General features: G+C 31.6%; 1 protein-coding gene across 1 annotated transcript; it reads left to right on the top strand.

Annotated features, from left to right (window-relative positions):
- The first annotated feature begins 2,308 nt into the window (after positions 1–2,308).
- Positions 2,309–19,274, top strand: LOC140052122 (A disintegrin and metalloproteinase with thrombospondin motifs 3-like). Its single transcript, XM_072097544.1, has 14 exons — positions 2,309–2,487; positions 7,645–7,681; positions 9,339–9,694; positions 10,766–10,904; positions 13,036–13,208; positions 13,814–13,897; positions 14,186–14,333; positions 14,496–14,601; positions 14,772–14,915; positions 15,264–15,411; positions 15,749–15,859; positions 16,615–16,720; positions 16,918–17,068; positions 17,464–19,274. Exons 1-14 carry the CDS (start codon positions 2,440–2,442, stop codon positions 17,648–17,650), a joined length of 1,938 nt encoding a protein of 645 aa, XP_071953645.1. The 5' UTR covers positions 2,309–2,439; the 3' UTR covers positions 17,651–19,274.
- Positions 19,275–19,318: the final 44 nt, after the last annotated feature.

Genomic DNA, 19,318 nt, shown 5'->3' with positions numbered 1-19,318 from the left:
ACAGTGATCCGGTCCATTTGTTTACATTTTTCAAAGTATATGCCTTGTAAACGCAGAAGCATCCAATAGAGAACATGTGGTCCACATATTTGTTTCCTGTACCTAGTACAATGATTTAAAAGATGAGGGCTGAGTAAACGGGACCAGTGGTCATACTCTAACTTTTACTGGACGACTAAAGAGGTACCCTAGTATAATCTCACCAAGTGACTCCCAGGAGCAATCCGCCGTTTTCTCACAAATATTTAATTTCTAATACCATAAAAACCATAAGTAACACTGAAAATGTATAAAATACACAAACGGCGTTTCATAGTTATTGTTGGCTGGAAAAATAAAAGTGGGCTGGCTTATTGTCGGCTGGCTTATTGTTGACTAGACCATGGAGGTACCTCCATGGCTTAACACATGCCTTCCATGATTATGCTTTTATTCCCCAGCAGGACTGGTGGACACAGAGTGGTTTCAGTCACGTGGTTTTAAAATACTATGCTGCCCTCAACGTTTATATTAATAGTTAGACTGTAGGCCAATTTGTCCTTACGCCAATTTTTGTCCTTTCGGCAATTTTGTCCTTTCGGCAATTTTTGTTCTTACGCCAATTTTTGTCCTTACGCCAATTTAACCATACGGCAATTTGTTCATATGGCAATGTGCTTGTGTGTCCGTACGGCAATATTTGATTGTCACTCGAGGAATTATGTCTTAAACGCCATTAGTTTGCCTTACGACGGGAGCGGAATTGTTCGTACGGCAACGTTTGTCTATTTTGGCCCTAATGGCCGCCCATACAAAGATCAAAAAGCTCTGTCTCTACACTATCAAACTAGTTTGACCAAAACAAATGTGGTAGTGATATGACGTCATCGTGTCCATATAATATGAATGAAAGAAATAAATGTTTATTTGAATTGAATTGAATATAGGCAATTGCATTTTTGTCACATAAAGTTTGATAGTGTAGACATAGCTTACGTTAAAGGATTACATGGCAATGAGCTGTTGATATAACATTATGGTGAAATTACAACATAAATACATTAAAAGAAAAGAACATTTCATACAGTATTAAAAACAAATATTCTAACCACCCTGCGTCTATTTCAATGCTAGTCGACCAGAAGCATATTTTCATATAGCGCTTAAATTACAAAAAGATCAAAATCATGCACCAGCAGATTTTCTAAAAATCAATTAAAAAGACAAGGAAAATAATTTATAGTTTATAAAAATATTGCAATTTGCTGGAACAACAACCAACCAAATAAATTCATTTTATTTATTTCAGTTTAGTAAAAAAAGAAGTTGAGAGGTCAAGAGTAAAAGTTCTTTAAACAAAGTAAAACACATTAGAACAATATAAATTTAGAAACTCCAAAACTGTATAGGCCTATAAAACATTGTATTGTATGACTTTTTACATAAAGAATGTATTTTCTATACCAACACATTTATTTTGTTGCGCCAATTTGTATAAGATAATTGAACACGCTACAACTAATAATTTATGTTTAAATTTGCGTATTAAAAAAGGTATATACTTGTAATACTATATACTTGTCATAACGATCATGTATAGGCTACAATGTAATTATGTGCTAACGTAGATAACAATGTAACAATTAAACGTTAATGTTTGTTTGTAGTGCTGCGGTGAGGCTGAAGTTTGTACCAATACGTCGTCGCTTCCCAATTGTGTGTAGGCCTACGCTACGGACTCGCCGTCAACATAGGACAAAACTGTAGATGTAAAATTTAATCAGTGTTGTAGATTCTACAAAACTGAGAACATTTCACATATAGATCAGTGTATAATTCAGTATGATCGGAATCAATTTCGCGACCCATAAATTTTGTTCGCGATCCAAACATTGGGTCGCGACCCATAGGTTGCGGAACGGCGCAATATATAACACAATGAAAGAAAGAAAATGAAATGGTTACTCTTAGGACGATTAAAGATTATTGCTCTTTTCGTTTTAGTCTGTATATTTTATTTATTTATTCAGGTTTATATAGTAAAAAACATGCAGCCCAAAGGCTGAAATTGTTGATGCACAAAAATATATATATGGAAACACAAATATTAAAAAAATACAAAATTTATACAAAACTTTAAAAAATTTGAAAAAGTCAATTAAAAATAAAGTTGCTTAGATCAATCACGGAGATTTAAATATTGAAAAGGTCTAGGGCCTTTACAGTATTTTTACTAATTATTATGTATTCTCTCCTCAGAGGTGGACTAATAACCATCAAGAAATGCCTAGGTCAAAATGACGTCACTATAAAATGGAATAGTCTACGTCTTAAAACCTACGGAAACGTAAGTAATTCCAACAGTTGACAGTCACCTTCAAGACTGCCTTGACATTGAATGTTAAAATCTTTGTTCCACGCCGATTGGGAGCAGGACGGTTTATCAGCTACTGGATAAAGATGGGAGATACTCATAAGGTTCTGGTGCTTCTAACTGTGTCTGTACAGGTAAGGTATATAATATTCTTAAGGTTAGCCTATGTATTTATATAATGTTTAAGATGAGTAGACCTGCTTGTTGGAAATCACGAAAAAAAAAATGTAGGCTTAGGCCTACTTTGTTTCTCAGATGTCTAAATCTAGGCGGTCAACAACTACAAAACCTTCTAAATAATCGTAATAGATATTATCATGTGAGCATACAGTAATAATAGGACAGAAATATAATGTTGTGGCACGCGTTGGGCTAGGTAGCACCCAACTAACCCCCTCCACCCACTTACGTTTGATCAGAAGAAATGTTTCTTTACCTACGTTTTAAGCAATGCACTATTTTTACTGCTGTGCACACTAAGCAATAATTAATTAAACAGTATATAATCTAATTATATTGGTTACCGTAGCTATTGCTTTACTTATACACCTACTGGAATTTAAAATAAATGTATGAACGCATACTAATATAAATGGAATTATATACAAACTACTGTAATCTGACCCTGCTTATAACGAATAAGGTAGCACAGACGCTCAAAATGAAAGTGTAACACCTCTGCCCAGGGACGTATTAATATTTAACCCTCGAGTAATCTATTTATAACACCTCTGCCCAGGGACGTATTAATATTTAACCCTCGAGTAATCTATTTATGACTACTAGTTTTATATAATTTATATCACTCACTTATTTTAATAAACATTTCATTGCATAACTATACACGGCATATCTAAGTTACATTCACAAATGATGTTCAATGATTGCACTTTACTGTGTTTGCGTTGTTATTGTATAGTATAGTATTGAGTCGTAACTATCTTCTGTCGGAATATTTTCTACCTCCTGGTTTGTCATCAACCGAAAGTTATAAACAAACTATATTTTAAAGGCAAACCTTAGCCTATATACACTGAGACTAACCATGGAGAAATAGTTTTAGCTATTACATGCCATCTTCAAGATATACCTATAGTAAATAACGTATTGTACCATTGCACTCATAAACATTAATAATGTGTTTCAACTTTAACGTAACTATATTTCGCGTGTGTCGCTTGATATTTCAATTTCCCGTTGAGTAATGACATAACCGACTAAAATACAGCAACCTCTAACTAGTTCAACCTAAGGATGTTTAAGGTTGGTTGCTATCACGATGAAAGTAATTTCTTTGCAATGGGTAATTGCCCATTTCCATAGATCCGAATCGATTGATGATAGATGTGTTTTTTAAGAAGCAATTTCTCATAACATTATTATTTATACATTATTTCACAGCTCATAGTACCGATACCGAAGAAGTTAACCTATCTGCAAAAAAATCATCACAAATTAAAAACACCCAATTAATTAATTAATTAATTAATCCAAATAATTTTATTATTACTAGTAATTAGCCGGATGAGAATTACAAAACTCTTTGAAAACGTGTATAAATTGATAAAGTCGTTCTTTTTATTTTTTAGGTAAAACTGTCATTCATTTAGCATTTATATCATAATTTCTTACGATGCATAGAAATAAAGTCGCCAACACCCACTTAAGTGGCTTAACTGCAATAGTCTTACAAATAAAAATTCATTTCCAATACTACACACCGATCGAGCACACACACAGTGATATACATCTTTAAACTAATTTGTATTCTGTCAAATTACACGCGATCGTATACATAGCAGTTCTGTAAGTAAATAAAGTGTATAAAAATACAGCTCAACTGCAGCCATGTATATAGCCTTGTTATTAAAAAAAAACTAAACTAAAATTAGTTATAAATCATACTGTAAGTTATAGAAACAGTGCTCATATTCGGAACATGATCTCATAATCGCGTCGAGCACAGCTCATTGGCGAACATTCTGTATTTTTTAGTTGTATGAAAAAATGTCTCTGACGGGATTCGAACCTGCAACCTCTCGCTTACAGGGCGAGTATCATACCACTAGGCCACATAGCCATATGGTATTATCACAGATTTCCACCCACCAGATACATTCTCTCATACAACAAACTTAGTTAGATCTACAAGCAAGAACATACGTCACAGTTCAATAAAAAATGTTCAAAACTTAATTCACCATTGTAATACATACAGTGTAGCATGCAAAACCCGTAGTTTCATTTGACTACTTTACGGTACAAATACAAATAAGTTGATAGCTCATGTATGATCATCTTCAAATTTGGTCTGTCAAAAAATAATTAGGCTTATTTAGGCCTATATTGTAAGTATAAACGAACATTTTATTATATAAATAATGTTCCCAATGCTTTCTCACTCATACGGTATTATTATTAATGGATTGTGTCAGCATCCCCAATGTATTATAGTGAACTTCCCGATTACAAATTAACGGAACCTTACAATATATAAATATATGGAATCGTGTTGTATTAGTTTAGTCATCACTCTGGGCGCTCCACACAATGTGATGCTGCTTCCTTTTGATTTTATTCTAAATCAGATTCCCAACATTCCAATTTAATAAGAATATTCACTATGTTGCCTTTCAATGAATCAATATCGATTCGTATCGGTTGTTATTGATAGATATAGATAAATTCAAATTGTTTATATTGTGAAATTTATTCTAATCTATGATGAATTATTAAAAACCAAGCTATGTTATAATGCTATTATGTAATGATTATTGAGGTAACACTAATATTAAAGCAAGTATTTTCGGTGTCGCCCTCACTTCAGTCTTTGGTCATTTTCAAACTATTTTGATGTGTAGGCCTATTTATGCGTCTCTGAACTAATAATAATGCTAGATGTTATAATATAGGTTTAAATACTAGAAAGGTACACATGACAAACTATTGAATGATTGAGGATTTAATAAGCTTGAACGTATTAAAACCTTAAACATCAATCGTGTGAACAGTTGCATGTTCCATAAAATTAGTTTTTAATGAACTTCCTGGTGTTATTCATTGCCAAGGTTTTCTTCTTTAAGCCACAAATAAGTTACATATAATCCCACAAAACGTTCTTTATGTGAAAAAACTTCTCTATTAATAATTGCCTGAAATGATTTCGAACATATTGTTCAAAGAAATGTATACAACATTATTATTTAATGTGTATAATCTCACCAATAATATTTTAAATTTATTCCATAACCTTATCTCATATTTTCACCCTGTCACATTGTATTTTTTTTATATAAGAGTTTTACGAATAGAATAATTAAGGCTAGGTAAAAAATTATATTGGTAGTTTAAAGTATAAGGTATGTGTGAACTAAGAACTCAATCTTATGTTGGTACATCACAATTAATAGTAAAACTGGCCTTATGGTATCTTAAGGATGTTACCACAGTTACCAAACATAACTCCACTGAACAATAACAAATTAAGCCTATTCAAGTAAATTAGGCCTAATAACAGATACTAAAAATGGGATCGTGTCTGGAATGTTTTGTAAAAAAAACAATAAAATATCATAAAGTGGGTCTATGTACTTCTTATTTATCCGACAGTGACTCATAAGTTCGTCTGCAAATCAAGCCAAGAATGTACTCTGATAAACACACTTTAAAGTGATAACATTTCAAACGTCGTTAGATTGCTATCCACTTAAAAAAAGATAAAGAAGTACTAATACTTAAAAAAAAAATACATTAAAAAAAAATTGAACGCAGAGTTCTTAAAATTGAATAAATATCTAGATACTATTGTAGAAAAATCCATTATTTCTAAAATATCTTCTCCGAGTGCAATCTTTAACAAAAATAGACCTAACAACATTTTTTCAATGCATTTTTGTTTGTGTAAAAGCTGTAGTGCTTTTTGATTTGCATCATAAGAGTGACATCCACTGTTGCATGATATTATCATTTTTTGGTTGATAACTATGATCGTGTATTGTAGGCCTAGTACAATATTCCCTTTCGGGCATTGTTTGAAATCGTTTCTAAATCTAGATTTATGTTATTATTAGATACAATTATTTTGTAAATTTTCACCTGTGTTTGTGTAAATATGTTACATTTTGTATTTTTACTAGGGCTATTTGTAGAAAACATTAAACGTAATTAATATATTCGTTTACGTGTCGCTTCCTTCCTTTAGGAATGTTAACATTACACGTTTCCACAATTTCTTCTATAATTTAAGACTGAAATAACATAATAATTCAATGAATGCTGTATCGTCTGATATTCAAATAAGGTAACGAGTTCAACGATTCCTGGTTAATCCAGTTGTGTTTTCCTTGAAAATTAAAACATCCCTTATGTGGTTCTAAGCAAGGCCATGGACAGTCAGTGTAAGACCGTAGGGAGATGCGATTAACCCTCATCCTTCTGGCACGAGATGTTTAGACAATTTTGAAGGAAATTGGAGGTGTGATATCATGTAGATGTCCCACTTATTTATCTTTCCCCCACTAGGGCAATAGATGTTAGCCCCTGTAAATTATGTTATCACTGTACCCTAAGTGTGTGTATAGTATTACGTCGGTGAGGTAAATTACATCATGGGAGCTGGGATGATTACAGTGTATACTTAGTATATTATCTTGATTATGAAGTAAGCTATACTATATTGAATCAGAAATTTAAAAATGGGGGTAACCAGTTGAATCAGTTGCAAACATTTGGAAATGTATGGGGTTTTTTTTTTCAAAGAAGTAAATTATTTAGTAACCGTAATTCTGACTTGTTTATAAAAAATTAAATTAAACCATAATGCATGGCTAAGTACAGATAATTTAAGATAAGTTAATACGGTACGATTTGATCACATCAACTGTTATTTATATGACATTCGCACTAATCACATCAAGCTGCCTTCTAATGAACTGTTGAATGTGACCTATATTTGAAGGGGTAAGAGCTTGTTATGTTTGTCGAGAAAGATAAATGATCGTCAACGCGACCAAAAACGTACGTAGCAAAGAAATCTATTCAACATGAAAAAACTGAAAGTCTGAGAGACAAATGAATTATCCTAATGTTTTCTGTCACTTATTTATAAAATGACAAAGCACAATTGGTTTATTGGTAATACCAGGTCTCAATTATACTTTTGTATAGTTTCTTTTTGTTCAAATTGGTATATTCATGAAACAGATTTTTGAATAACAGTTACCGTGCTGTCGCAAGTTCGCTTGATTGTTAATTATTTGTGACTAAAACAATTTACTAATTTTGTATTTCAGATATTGTTAATATGTGCCAGTACAGCAGAAACTGACGGTAAGCATCACGTCTACTAAATCATCTACTAAATTACATTAGAATTAAAATTTGTCCCAAAGTTATATATGCTACATTGATTTAAAATGTCTACATACTTATAAATATAAAATGTGTATTTAGTATTAATAAATACGGAAATGAAAAGAAACACCCATGTTAGTATGATTAGATGTGGGTTACGCCGTCCTTACGAGTATTAGCAAAACAGTCATTCTGTCGCCTTATTACACGTGATCATTCCAATAAACCAATTTAAGCAAATTATTAATAATATCAGATTGACACTTTTCAATCTCAACTATTTTAGCTCAGATATAAATATTTCCAAACGGAAATGTTTGTCTCTTCTTAAAACTAGTCGACGCCTTAGATAGTGCGTGGGTATATTCCTATGCTTCCTAATTATAAGTTGACAACTCTTAACCAATTTGTAAAAGTTCGTGCGCGCGTGTACCCCTTTCTTTCTTTGGTGGCTGACTATTATGTGAAAAATGGACATATCAAATCCACGAATGAAGAATGCTATACGTAATTCAGCATATAGTGATTATGACGAGAGTACTATTTAGGGTAAATTGATAAGGCATAATAAAGATTACCACTGACCTGAAATTTTGAATTTTATCCAAGTGCCTCAAGGCAAAAATTGTCGCAAAGTTAAGGAAGAGATGCAGTTTCCAGCAATTTAATTGGAGACACATTAAACAGTTAAACGATTAAATTGCTGCAGTTATAGTTTGCGATGCCTTTAATACCCACCTCTCCATAACAACCAAATTCATTTTATTACATTCATACGGGTTGTATGAAAAATGTAATAAAATATGATTGAATTTAAACAAATATAATATAATTATATAATAAATGTACGTTTTGTCATTTAGTTAGTTTCTGTAACACAAAAGCAATATCAAGTCTGATTAAACCAGTCAGTTAAATAGTTAAAAGCTGATAAAGGTTTCAACAACATCATAACATCTCTTGTTATATTTCCTTTTTCGAGGTTTGGCATTTTGTTTCCAATATTATTCGAAAAAAATTCCAATGAAGAATATTAAACTAAAGATATTAAACCTAGTTTATGAAGAAAATCTTCCTTGCAAAATCTGTTAAATGGCAGACTGTCTTCCTCGGAAATCTAAGACATCAAACGTCGTTAGCGCTGGCTTTGATATCACAACTTGAACTGACGAGTTCTTAATTATTAATAATTAGATATAATTACTTATTGAGTCAAGTTTTCCGAAGTACACAGAAAGTTTAGTGTGATAATAATGATGAGTCAAATCCTTTATAATGATTATACATTTAAATTTCGTAGCCTGTTTATGTGTAAAGTTCTACTGCTCAATATAGCCTACTATTATTTTTGACATTGTGGCATATACTATTTGCATGAATAAGAGTACGGTTATAATGTTTGAGGTTATGTAAAAAGAACATGCATAACCTCAGCTCGCATAGTAGGCCTACTGATAATCACAGATTAGTTATTATAATAATTAACCATATTCTTATTACTTTTATGTTCCAAATTCAAATATAGAATACAGTAAGTTATGTAAATAAAATATAATAAATTACGTAACACTCTCTCTTTGGAACAGTACGGGTCTTTTTATTTAAATATTTTGCCTATGAACATATCTTACAGAGAGTGTAACAATGGTTCGGCCGTTTGTCTCAAACTCAGAGGGTGAATTCGTATCCTTCGAATTATTTAATGAAGAAGATGAGATCAGAAAGGATTATAATCGTGTACGACGAAGTGACGGGTCTGGTTCAACCAATGACCCAAATAGGTATTTTGGTATGAATTTTTACGGTGTCATCCTGATTCTAAACCTCACCCGTAATGAACATTTACTTGGCCCAGGCTTTTCAGTAGAAACAGCAACTGAGGATGGAATAGTAGACGTCAGAGCATCACATGAGAAACAATGTTTCTTTGTTGGAAGCATTGTCGACGATGAATTCTCAGAAGTAGCCATAAGTATTTGTGATGGAATGGTGAGTGTCAACCATTTGTCACTTTTAATAAACAAATAATAGTAATAATTAAGTGAATGATCTATATCCTGTTATTCAGGCTAAATATATCAAACTTTTAGGTTTTATGTATTTATCCTGAATAAAATGAATTAAAAATTGTTAATAAATTTAAAAATGGTAAAATATATTCAGGAAGGGAAAATACAAAATGACCAAGACATTGGCCTAATGCTAAGACTTCCAAGTGGACTCATGACAAATTAGATTTGACATAAATTTTTTTACGCAAAGTTAAAAGACAAGTTGGCAGACCAAAAACTAAATCTGGATATGAAAAAAAACTAACAGAAGCAAATACATCCATCGAAAAGTTAATGATAAGACAATTGTATGACTTTTCGTACGACTCGACTCAAAGAGTCATAGACATACTAAATAATATTCTTATATCCTCAAATACTGTATATTTGAATAAAGACATTATTTAATAGCAGTCTTTAGAAAGAATGGTATTAGTTTGTTGAACTTGAAACGTAATGCTCTGATTTAATGATTATGAGTAGGCCTAATGATGACAAGAGTTTTATATATTTATTAGGTACAACTATGTCTGAAAGAGAAAAATTAATGAATATTATTACTGTATGACTTTTCATAAACTATTTGTGATTCAAATTCCCTGTAGCAATAAAACGTGCGTGATAACTAATAGTTACGCACTTTATCATCTCAGTAGAATATTATATTAGGATTGGTCACTATATTGTACAGCTGATGATCGTCTTATCAGTATTAACAAGCCAACCCAAAGGAAGCGAGTCGTTTTATTGCAAACATGGTTCAATTTGACAGTGATTACTTGGATGTAAATACAGTACAGTGCAACTTAAATACAACTGTTATGATATAAAAATAATAAAATGATTGTGTGGTTCTTATTATAATAAAAATTGACATTGAAATAAAAATTGATAGTTTCCGTTGAAACTGTTTATTCAATTAATCGGTACTTTCCAGGCGGACAGCGCTTTAAAGAATTTTGATCTAACATTTAAAATGATACCATATTAAATATTTGTTATATTGCAGAATGGTGTATTCAAATATCAAGGAGGGGAATACATAATTGAACCTATAATAAAAGATAGAGAAAATTTAGACGCTGGAATGCTTCACAAAATTACACACTTTAATCAAGATACCAATACTATATTAGACTTTAGAAATGGTGAGTCGTTTTTAATTTGATAACAATTTTGGTCTAACATACCCTTGCTAATTTAGTTAGTCTTGTTCCTTTTGGATTGCGCAGTTGTGCGGTTTTATAGTCGGATTGGTTTCGAGGAAAGGTATTTGAAAGTCTGCGATTAACCAGCTTCTGTACAAGCCCATTTTAAAACACAATTATTGCTGTCAGTGTGTGACCACTTTAATCCTGTACATTTATGACTGATGGTGGTGATTCAAGATTCAAGAAATTGTATTGGTCTATGGAAATGGAAATTCGTTTTGCTTAGCATAATTAAGACAATTTAAAACAAAATTTTTGCAACAGGCAATTAAAAAGATTAAAATGCATGAAGTATTGAGGCGACTTCTGGATTCATAATATAACATAAACCAAATATAATGAAATAAAATAATAAATATGAGTTTTTATTACGTAAACGTTTACCTAAAAATGTATTTCCCTCTATCTTATACCACGTTCTTTAACTGTGAACTGAGTAGAATAGCAATAACTATTTCCATCACCGTTGTCACTAGTTGCCATAACCACAAAGTTGTCTTCTTAGATAATTCACTTTCATGGCCTAATTTAGTTTGGCACTTTGTTTTAAAGATTATTTTAATTCAAAGCATCGTTGGAAGCAATTTGTTGCAGTCTTGTCTGTCAACAGTATCATACGACTGTTTTCTGAATACTTGATAAACAAACAGAAGTCAGTATTCCTCCCTGCCATGTCAGTCATAATATTGTTAACTGTGACGATCTTGAGAATTAACGACTGTCATGAATGATTTTGGATAAACTGTATTTGAAATATTGACGAGACTTAACTGTTTTCGTATTTCCCTCAAAGATTTTTCTTTAAAGAACGTTTACACCACATCACATTGTTTAGTTTATTCTTTAATATTATTATTCCTATATCAATGTTCATCAGGAGAGTGATCTTCTAAGTAAGCATGGCTAAATATTAAGAAAATGATATATAGCTTGACGCAAGTATGTTTAAACGGATTTTGGTTTTGGAGAGTTGATGTTTATAACGGTAATTGCCAACTACAGATCAAAGTGAGTTAAAATTAGACGGCGGAGAAATTACTTTAGACCTGCCATGTATTTTAGCAGGTGTATTTCCCATCCTATTAAAATTTTGAAACTGGTACGGAAGTCTTACTTTATCTGTTATCCTACATTCGATGTAAATAAATGGACAGTGTGTTTCTACTTCCCATCGCGGTTGAATTTGTTTTTGTTAAGTTAATGGAATCTGGAAACACTTAAGTGAGATATAGAGTGATATGAAACACGTATGGGAAGTATATGACGGTCAATTTCAATTCAATGTGAAGATCAAGGGATGAACATTTGCACCTGTGCCTAGTTGAACTGCTATTTAGATTGACTTAATACAGTCGCATTTTGGTTGGTTGTCGCGCATTGATCCTTTCCGTATTACTTCATGAAATATCATTGATATATAATGTAATTAAACTATAAAGATAAAACTTATGGGTGTCTCGATCTTAAGGATAGGATGCTGCTGTGCTGCCCCTTTTGAATATAAATTCTGGCGACGTCCATGCTAAGTAAGTACCGTACTTAAGCTCAGAGTTGTCGGAGATTTAATTCGTTAATATTTTGTTAACGTTTTCCACAAAGCTATGTGTGTTTATGTTGGTGGCTGATTCAAATAGCTGATTTCAAATGTCTAAGTCAATCTAAATCTCCAGCTTACCTAAGAATCATTGCATTATGTGGTCTAACATACACATAATTGAAACAGTAGGACAAAATTTACCTGTTCTGCGGTGGAGTGTTTTTTTTAATGAGAATATAAGGAAGGAAGTCGTTAAAGTGATCTTATTTCTATTTCGTTTAAATTCTAGGAAGGGTAGTGGGGTGATATTATATTTAATTGCTTATTAAATAATATTGTACAATAAACTCTTTATAATCAGTCTTGAATCGTAATACAAAAATAAAAGCAGTGGGTTGGAATTCAACAATTTATGCACGACACATTCAAATAATGATGGGAATAAAAATCTAATCGATAATGATGTACAACATTTTTTAACACTAAATTTTAAAAAATCAAATTACATAAACAGTATTTTTATTTTAACAGATACACCAGATCCAAAAAATAAAAACAAAAGAGTAGATAATCATTTTAAAAGTAGACAAAAACGAGAAGCTAGCAAGTACTACGCAGAAGTCATCGTTAATGTTGATTACTCAATGCAAGAATTCCATCGAACACGTGATCTGAAGGAATATGTATTAACACTCATAAATATTGTAAGTATTATAATAGTGAAATTCTGACTATAGAATAACATAGATAAAAGCTGCTTGAATATGGCATCTAATATTTTTATAGTTATATTTGAAACATAAAGTGCGGGATTAATATTCTGTTTGTCGCCATACTGTACAAAACAAAAACTCGGTTTCCATTTTAACTTAATATTTTTTTAAAGATTTAAATCGAAGAATAACAAGTAATTCTTGTTATTAACAAAAATGTAACCCTAAAAATGTAACACGGTTTCCATTTTATTTATTTTTTCCATATATTTCTAAAGATTTAGATCGAACAATAAAAAATAATTTAAAAAAAACATTCAATGACACCTGACATTGTTTTTCTACAATTATATTAAATGATTTACAGTTTCCTCAATTATATAAACATGTGCAAGTTATATATCACTGAAATCTAATATATCATAAAAATAAGTTCAATATTTTTAAAATAGGATATATCATATTACAATTAAAATCTCACTTGTGTTTAATTATAAATGAAATGATTGATATTTTATCCAAATCTCAAAGTTTGCTGACGCACACTAATGCTACTCTTTGTAGTTAATTTGTCACAAAAATATATCATCTTACAGGTAGACCAGACATTCCATCACCAAAGTCTTGGAACAGAAATCAATTTTATTGTTACTAAATTGGTTAAAGTTGGCAAATCAGTGGTAAGAATAGTTTTCTTTCATTTACGTCACCGTTTACATTTTGTACTAGTTTTTAAAGGCATGCCTTTTTAACTGCCGTATAATATTGCATGACATTTACTTAAACAATGTGAGAAAGTACGAAAAGTGCACATGACACCAACATTCATGAGTACAGGTGCCTGCTGATATTCGAGCAGCACAGTGCTGAAAAATACATGTATAAATAAATTTATTGAATAAAGACATTTATTGCATTAATATTTTTATATTGAGATACATTTTTTTTTTTAACATTTTAATTTATAGTCGTCAAAAATGATTTCTCCGGACAGTATGGAAAAGAGTTTGGCAAAAGCTTGTGCTTGGTCTAGTCGAAATACATACCAAGAAAACGGAATTGGCAAAAAAGCAGATATAAACATATACTTAACCAGACTAACAACAAAACGAGCTGGTAAGAAACATTCATAGTCAGTGTGTATCAGATAGTTTATAAAAAAGAACCGTTTTACAAGGAATACACAACAATTTAGAGTTAAAACTATAATCGTATACTATATAATCACATACTCTTGAATTCCTTGTGCTTTAATGATTCCGAACTTTTCTTAATCAGGATATGCTCTCGTCGGTACAGTATGTGGAGATCGACAGAGTTGTATTATTGGCAAAGATTCAGGGCTTCGGTCAGCGTTGGTTTTGGCTCATGAAATTGGTCATTTGTAAGTAAACAAAAGAAGAGAAATTCATATCATTTTCTAACAAATAAACTTCGCAAAAATATTCATTAAATTAACATTTAGAGGCATAATAATTCCAATATTCGACTTGAAGTTACTAACGTTACATTATAACATTGTTTTCCATTGGTCATTTACGATGGTTCTTTTAGACTTGGATTTGAACATGATAATGCAAAGACTGGATGTCAGAGTGCGGCGGCCAAAGGATCATTGATGGCAGACAAGATTACATCACAACTTGCTGGTTTCTTTTGGTCAACATGTAGTGCAAGACTACTCGAAAAGAACATCTCGTATGCAAATCTTTCTTTATATAGTTATATCTATATTCAATAATTAAAACAGATATTAAAACATATCTCTAAAATAGTTTAGAGTGTTTTTATTATATGTCTCATTCAAAAATGAATACCGCGAAAAAGGTAATATCAACTCTTACCCTCGAATTAGTACGGTGGATGTATGGCATAGACCAATGTCGCATTTTTAGCAATTTAATTAAATGACTGTCTCCGAAGATACAGTTAGTCCTGATACATAGATAGATAGAAACTGAGAGCAAAATTGAAATTAATAAATTGAATATAAACTATTCGATATTCATCGTTTTCAATCATTCTTATACAATGTTGTTGTTTCAGAAATTACAAGTGTCTTCACGACAACCCGTTCGTTGGTGGATTGAGACAGGATAGTCTACCAGGAATCAAGTTTACACTCGATGACCAGTGTTACTTTATGCACGGTGGAGATTTTGCGCACTGTCCATGGGCAAATAAGGCGTTCAATGTACGTATGTTTATCGTAACATTATTCAAGTTTTGTCAAAAGATCGAGGCCAATATGTTACCACCAGTCGCCTCCATTTTATGACGAAATCCTAAGAAAATCATAGTAAAAATGTTTGACACAAAAATGGAATATTCATTCAATTTATCATCTAATTTCTTATTCCAAATATAATTTAATAATTAGCCCACTTTATAAAATCACAGGTAAGAAGCATTGTAACCTCACGTGAATGTCCTCATAATGATATCTTCTGGACGGACGGGCCTTTGTCCTTCAGTGTGTGTAATACAATTAATAATTAATTTCAATTACCCATGATTCTTTTATATTACAGAAAGATCCATGTGAGTTACTACTTTGTAGTTCAAAAGGTAACCGTAACTACTGCCTGCACGATATTGCACAGACCCCTCCATTGGAAGGAACAGAGTGTGGGGAAAATATGGTATGAACGACAAAGTGTTTACATTGTTTAGTTTCTTTCAGTACGGTACCGTACCGTATCGTATACCGGATCATCTTTTCTTACACTGTAAAAATAGTGTTTAGATCTTAAACACCTATTTTGTACCCACTTTTTCCACACGTTTAGCTTTTAGACACGAGTTACATGTTTAGCGTGTTTAAAAGCTAAACGTGTTTATAGCTACATGTTGTTTTCCTCCACTTGACTAATGCCAATATTATGTTCAATCACTCCACATGTTTAGCAGTCAAAATGTTTAGGTATGTGTTTAGCGTTGCGTGCATACGATTTTACTGTGGCGGAAAAAAGCTCCACACATGAGCTCCACACATGGCAAATTAAACACGTTTTAAACCTAAACTTGTCTTCATATTGCTCTACATGTTTAACAATAAATACGTCACTGATGTGTTGAGTTGGATACAGACTACATGTTTAGAATGTGTTTAGAACCTAAACATGTTTCACATCTAAACATGTTTAAGGCTAAATGTGTTGAAAAAGTGGGTACAAAATACATGTTTAAGACCTAAACACTATTTTTACAGTGTATAATATAATAATAATGACGGTAATTAATTACACACATTTCAAGAAAATACTGTACTTAGAATACCATCTTGTCTTTTTAATTTTTACAACCCATAAAATCAGAGTACTATAAATAGAAAAATATCTTTTATGATTTGCATAGTGGGCACTCTAAATATTTTATGATGTGTGTTAATTTTAAGTGGTGTCGAAGAGGTCAGTGTATACCAAAAACACCTTTAACGGAAAAGAAGAAGTTTTCTTGGGAAGCAAAGGGATGGACAGAATGTTCAAAATCTTGCGGAAAAGGTATGATATGGTAATATTAATGAAAAATAATCATGTAAAAATATATTATTATATTTATTGTTATTATTATTATTATTATTGTTATTGGCAAGAATAAAGTTCCAATACTATCTTGCAAATTTAATTCGGAAGCATTATTAATACATGTGTAATCCCTATTATATTAGGTCTAATTATGAGCAAAATTTGATTACTAGGTTGGAGCTACAAAAGATTCCAATGCCGACGACTTGGAGATGATAAGATCGTTAACAATAAAGCATGTAAGAAGGGAAACTATGATCAGCAATCAATAAAGAAAGAATGTAATATCAAAGCATGCACCGAAGAAAAGAAAAATAAACCAACGTAAGTTGCCCAGTGTTTTTAAACTAGCGTCTCTAGTCTACCTAGTCTACGTGCACTCTGTCTAGAATATCAAAGAACGACCTGTGTAACCAATAGTTGTAGGCCTACAAACTAACAGATTATGCTTTACGTAGCCCTACTGATATAAATGCGTAGTTATTTTTGTTCTTGAAGTTATTAAATCAGCATTCTAATTTTAAATGAAAATATAATTTCAGCTTCTTAATAGAACCATAGTGTTTCTTTTCATAAACACACACTTCGGTCATGAGCTGTTGTGATCGACACGGTTAATGATATATCAAAGCAAAAACTATTCATATATTTTTCAACAAACATAAATAGAATACTATCACTGTATAAATTTAATATAATATTGATTTTTGTCTTATCAGGTATGCTTGGAAATTGTCAAAATGGAGTCAATGCAGTGCAACATGTGGAGACAATGGAAAGCAAACGAGAAAAAGCAAATGTATCCGAACAGTGAATGGAACCACCAAGTCAGTAAATGTTAAGAGATGTAAAAAAAATATCAAACCCAAAACAAAAAGAAACTGTAACCGGACCCCATGTGCTTAAGTGATTGTAAACAATGCTTATTTTTGCATCACCTGTGTATTTTAGATAGTTTTGTAACTATTTTAAAACTGTTTTCTTGTTTAACATAATGACTTACGTCAATTCATTCGTGTGAATCGAAAGCGTTCATAATGCGCATGCGTATTGTAGTATTCATCTAATGCGTTAACAATCAACGTGCTATCACTTTCTTTGCTTAAAACTTGTATTGTTAATTTTATTTTATAAAATGTTTTACACATTTTGCCGTTACCATACTCGGATATTATTTTAACCTGATTTATGTTTCGTGGCTGTTTCAAAACACAGAGCGGAACTTAGGCCTGCCATTGTCTTGGCTGTTGTAGTACTGCATAATAATATAATATAATGTTTTCAATATTGTATTAATACGATCAATAAGAAAGGAATTATAAAGTATAATGATGTGTGCATTACACAAAAAAGAACTTAAGTAGCCGAAATCGTAGTATTAATATTATTCAATTCATTTAATGCATTGTCATTGTTTAAATGTTTTTGTAGGCCTATTCAAATGTATACTAGTTAAGTCTTCACTTTTAGCCAATAGAATTGCAATTATCTGATTCATGCTTTCGTAGCTAATTTTATTTCAAATTATTTGCAAGGAATGTTCTCATGACATGGACAGGAAATAAAGTCAGCGAAAACAGAGTATAGATCAATATCCGAACTCACTGAGGGCATTAGCGTCGAACATGTTGATGCAGTGCCAATTTGTTACTTCTCAAACAATGTACAACCTAATCAGTATTTTTCTATGTTAAAATGATATGACTAAACTTTGACTTTAATAAGAAAATGTATTGAGGCTTTCAAAACTCCCTGTTGTAAAATTATCCCCACGACTACGTGACTGATAAGTCATTAAAAAAATCTGAATTAAAACATTCACTCCTGTGATGTATGAATTGTTGGAATTGTTTAAAACTCGTGTGATGATCTGTATAAAATACTACAAGTAACCTACTTCACAATAATACTACAGAGGAATGGATTACGATGAAAGTAAATTAATCAACATATGCCTATTTTATAACATTATTGTTTTATTACCTATGTTAAAATACTCATAAGTGTAAAAAATATACGCAGACCATAATTATACGATCGAGACATGATGTGATGTGTGTGGCCAAATTGGGGTATTTACAGAAGCTATCGCACCGGTGAGGTGTCATTACGCTCTTTCCATATTGCCACCAAAGCAAATAAAAAATAGTGTTTTCGAAACTTTGCTAATGGTTGGTACTTTATTTAAGAACCTCATCTCCTTCTTAAAACGTCATTCTTATTGCTACTGTAGTAATGTCGGTTACTTTCTGTGTAGCTGTTGCGGTAAACAGTTTATAACCATATCCATAGGGACATAATAGTAGACTAATAATCTAGACAATATCAACATTAGTTAATGTAATTGTTTTCGATGACGTCGTATGTGCCTGTGCTTCTATAGTCTTATCTATGACCTATAATTTAGATTTAATTTGAGTATTGTAAAGATTTTCTGTAAATAGAATCATTAACGTTTCCTTTGATAATAGTCAGTATTATTACAATGCTATACTTATGTAAAATAAACTCATCATTTATTTTTACATAATATTGTGTTCGACTTTTGTTTGTGGAAATATATATATATATATA

The sequence above is a fragment of the Antedon mediterranea genome, chromosome 6 (genome assembly GCF_964355755.1).
Source record: "Antedon mediterranea chromosome 6, ecAntMedi1.1, whole genome shotgun sequence".
Classification (NCBI taxonomy): domain Eukaryota; kingdom Metazoa; phylum Echinodermata; class Crinoidea; order Comatulida; family Antedonidae; genus Antedon; species Antedon mediterranea.
Note: the sequence above shows the minus strand (reverse complement) of the source record. Positions and strands in the feature narration are given on the sequence as shown.

Bases quoted from the DNA above. Each gene is read 5' to 3' on its own strand.
- LOC140052122 (XM_072097544.1), top strand. From the start codon at position 2,440: ATGGGAGATACTCATAAGGTTCTGGTGCTTCTAACTGTGTCTGTACAG. The intron at 14,602-14,771 runs GTAAGTAAACAA...TGGTTCTTTTAG, and splicing joins GCTCATGAAATTGGTCATTT to ACTTGGATTTGAACATGATA. The intron at 15,412-15,748 runs GTACGTATGTTT...TTTATATTACAG, and splicing joins GGGCAAATAAGGCGTTCAAT to AAAGATCCATGTGAGTTACT.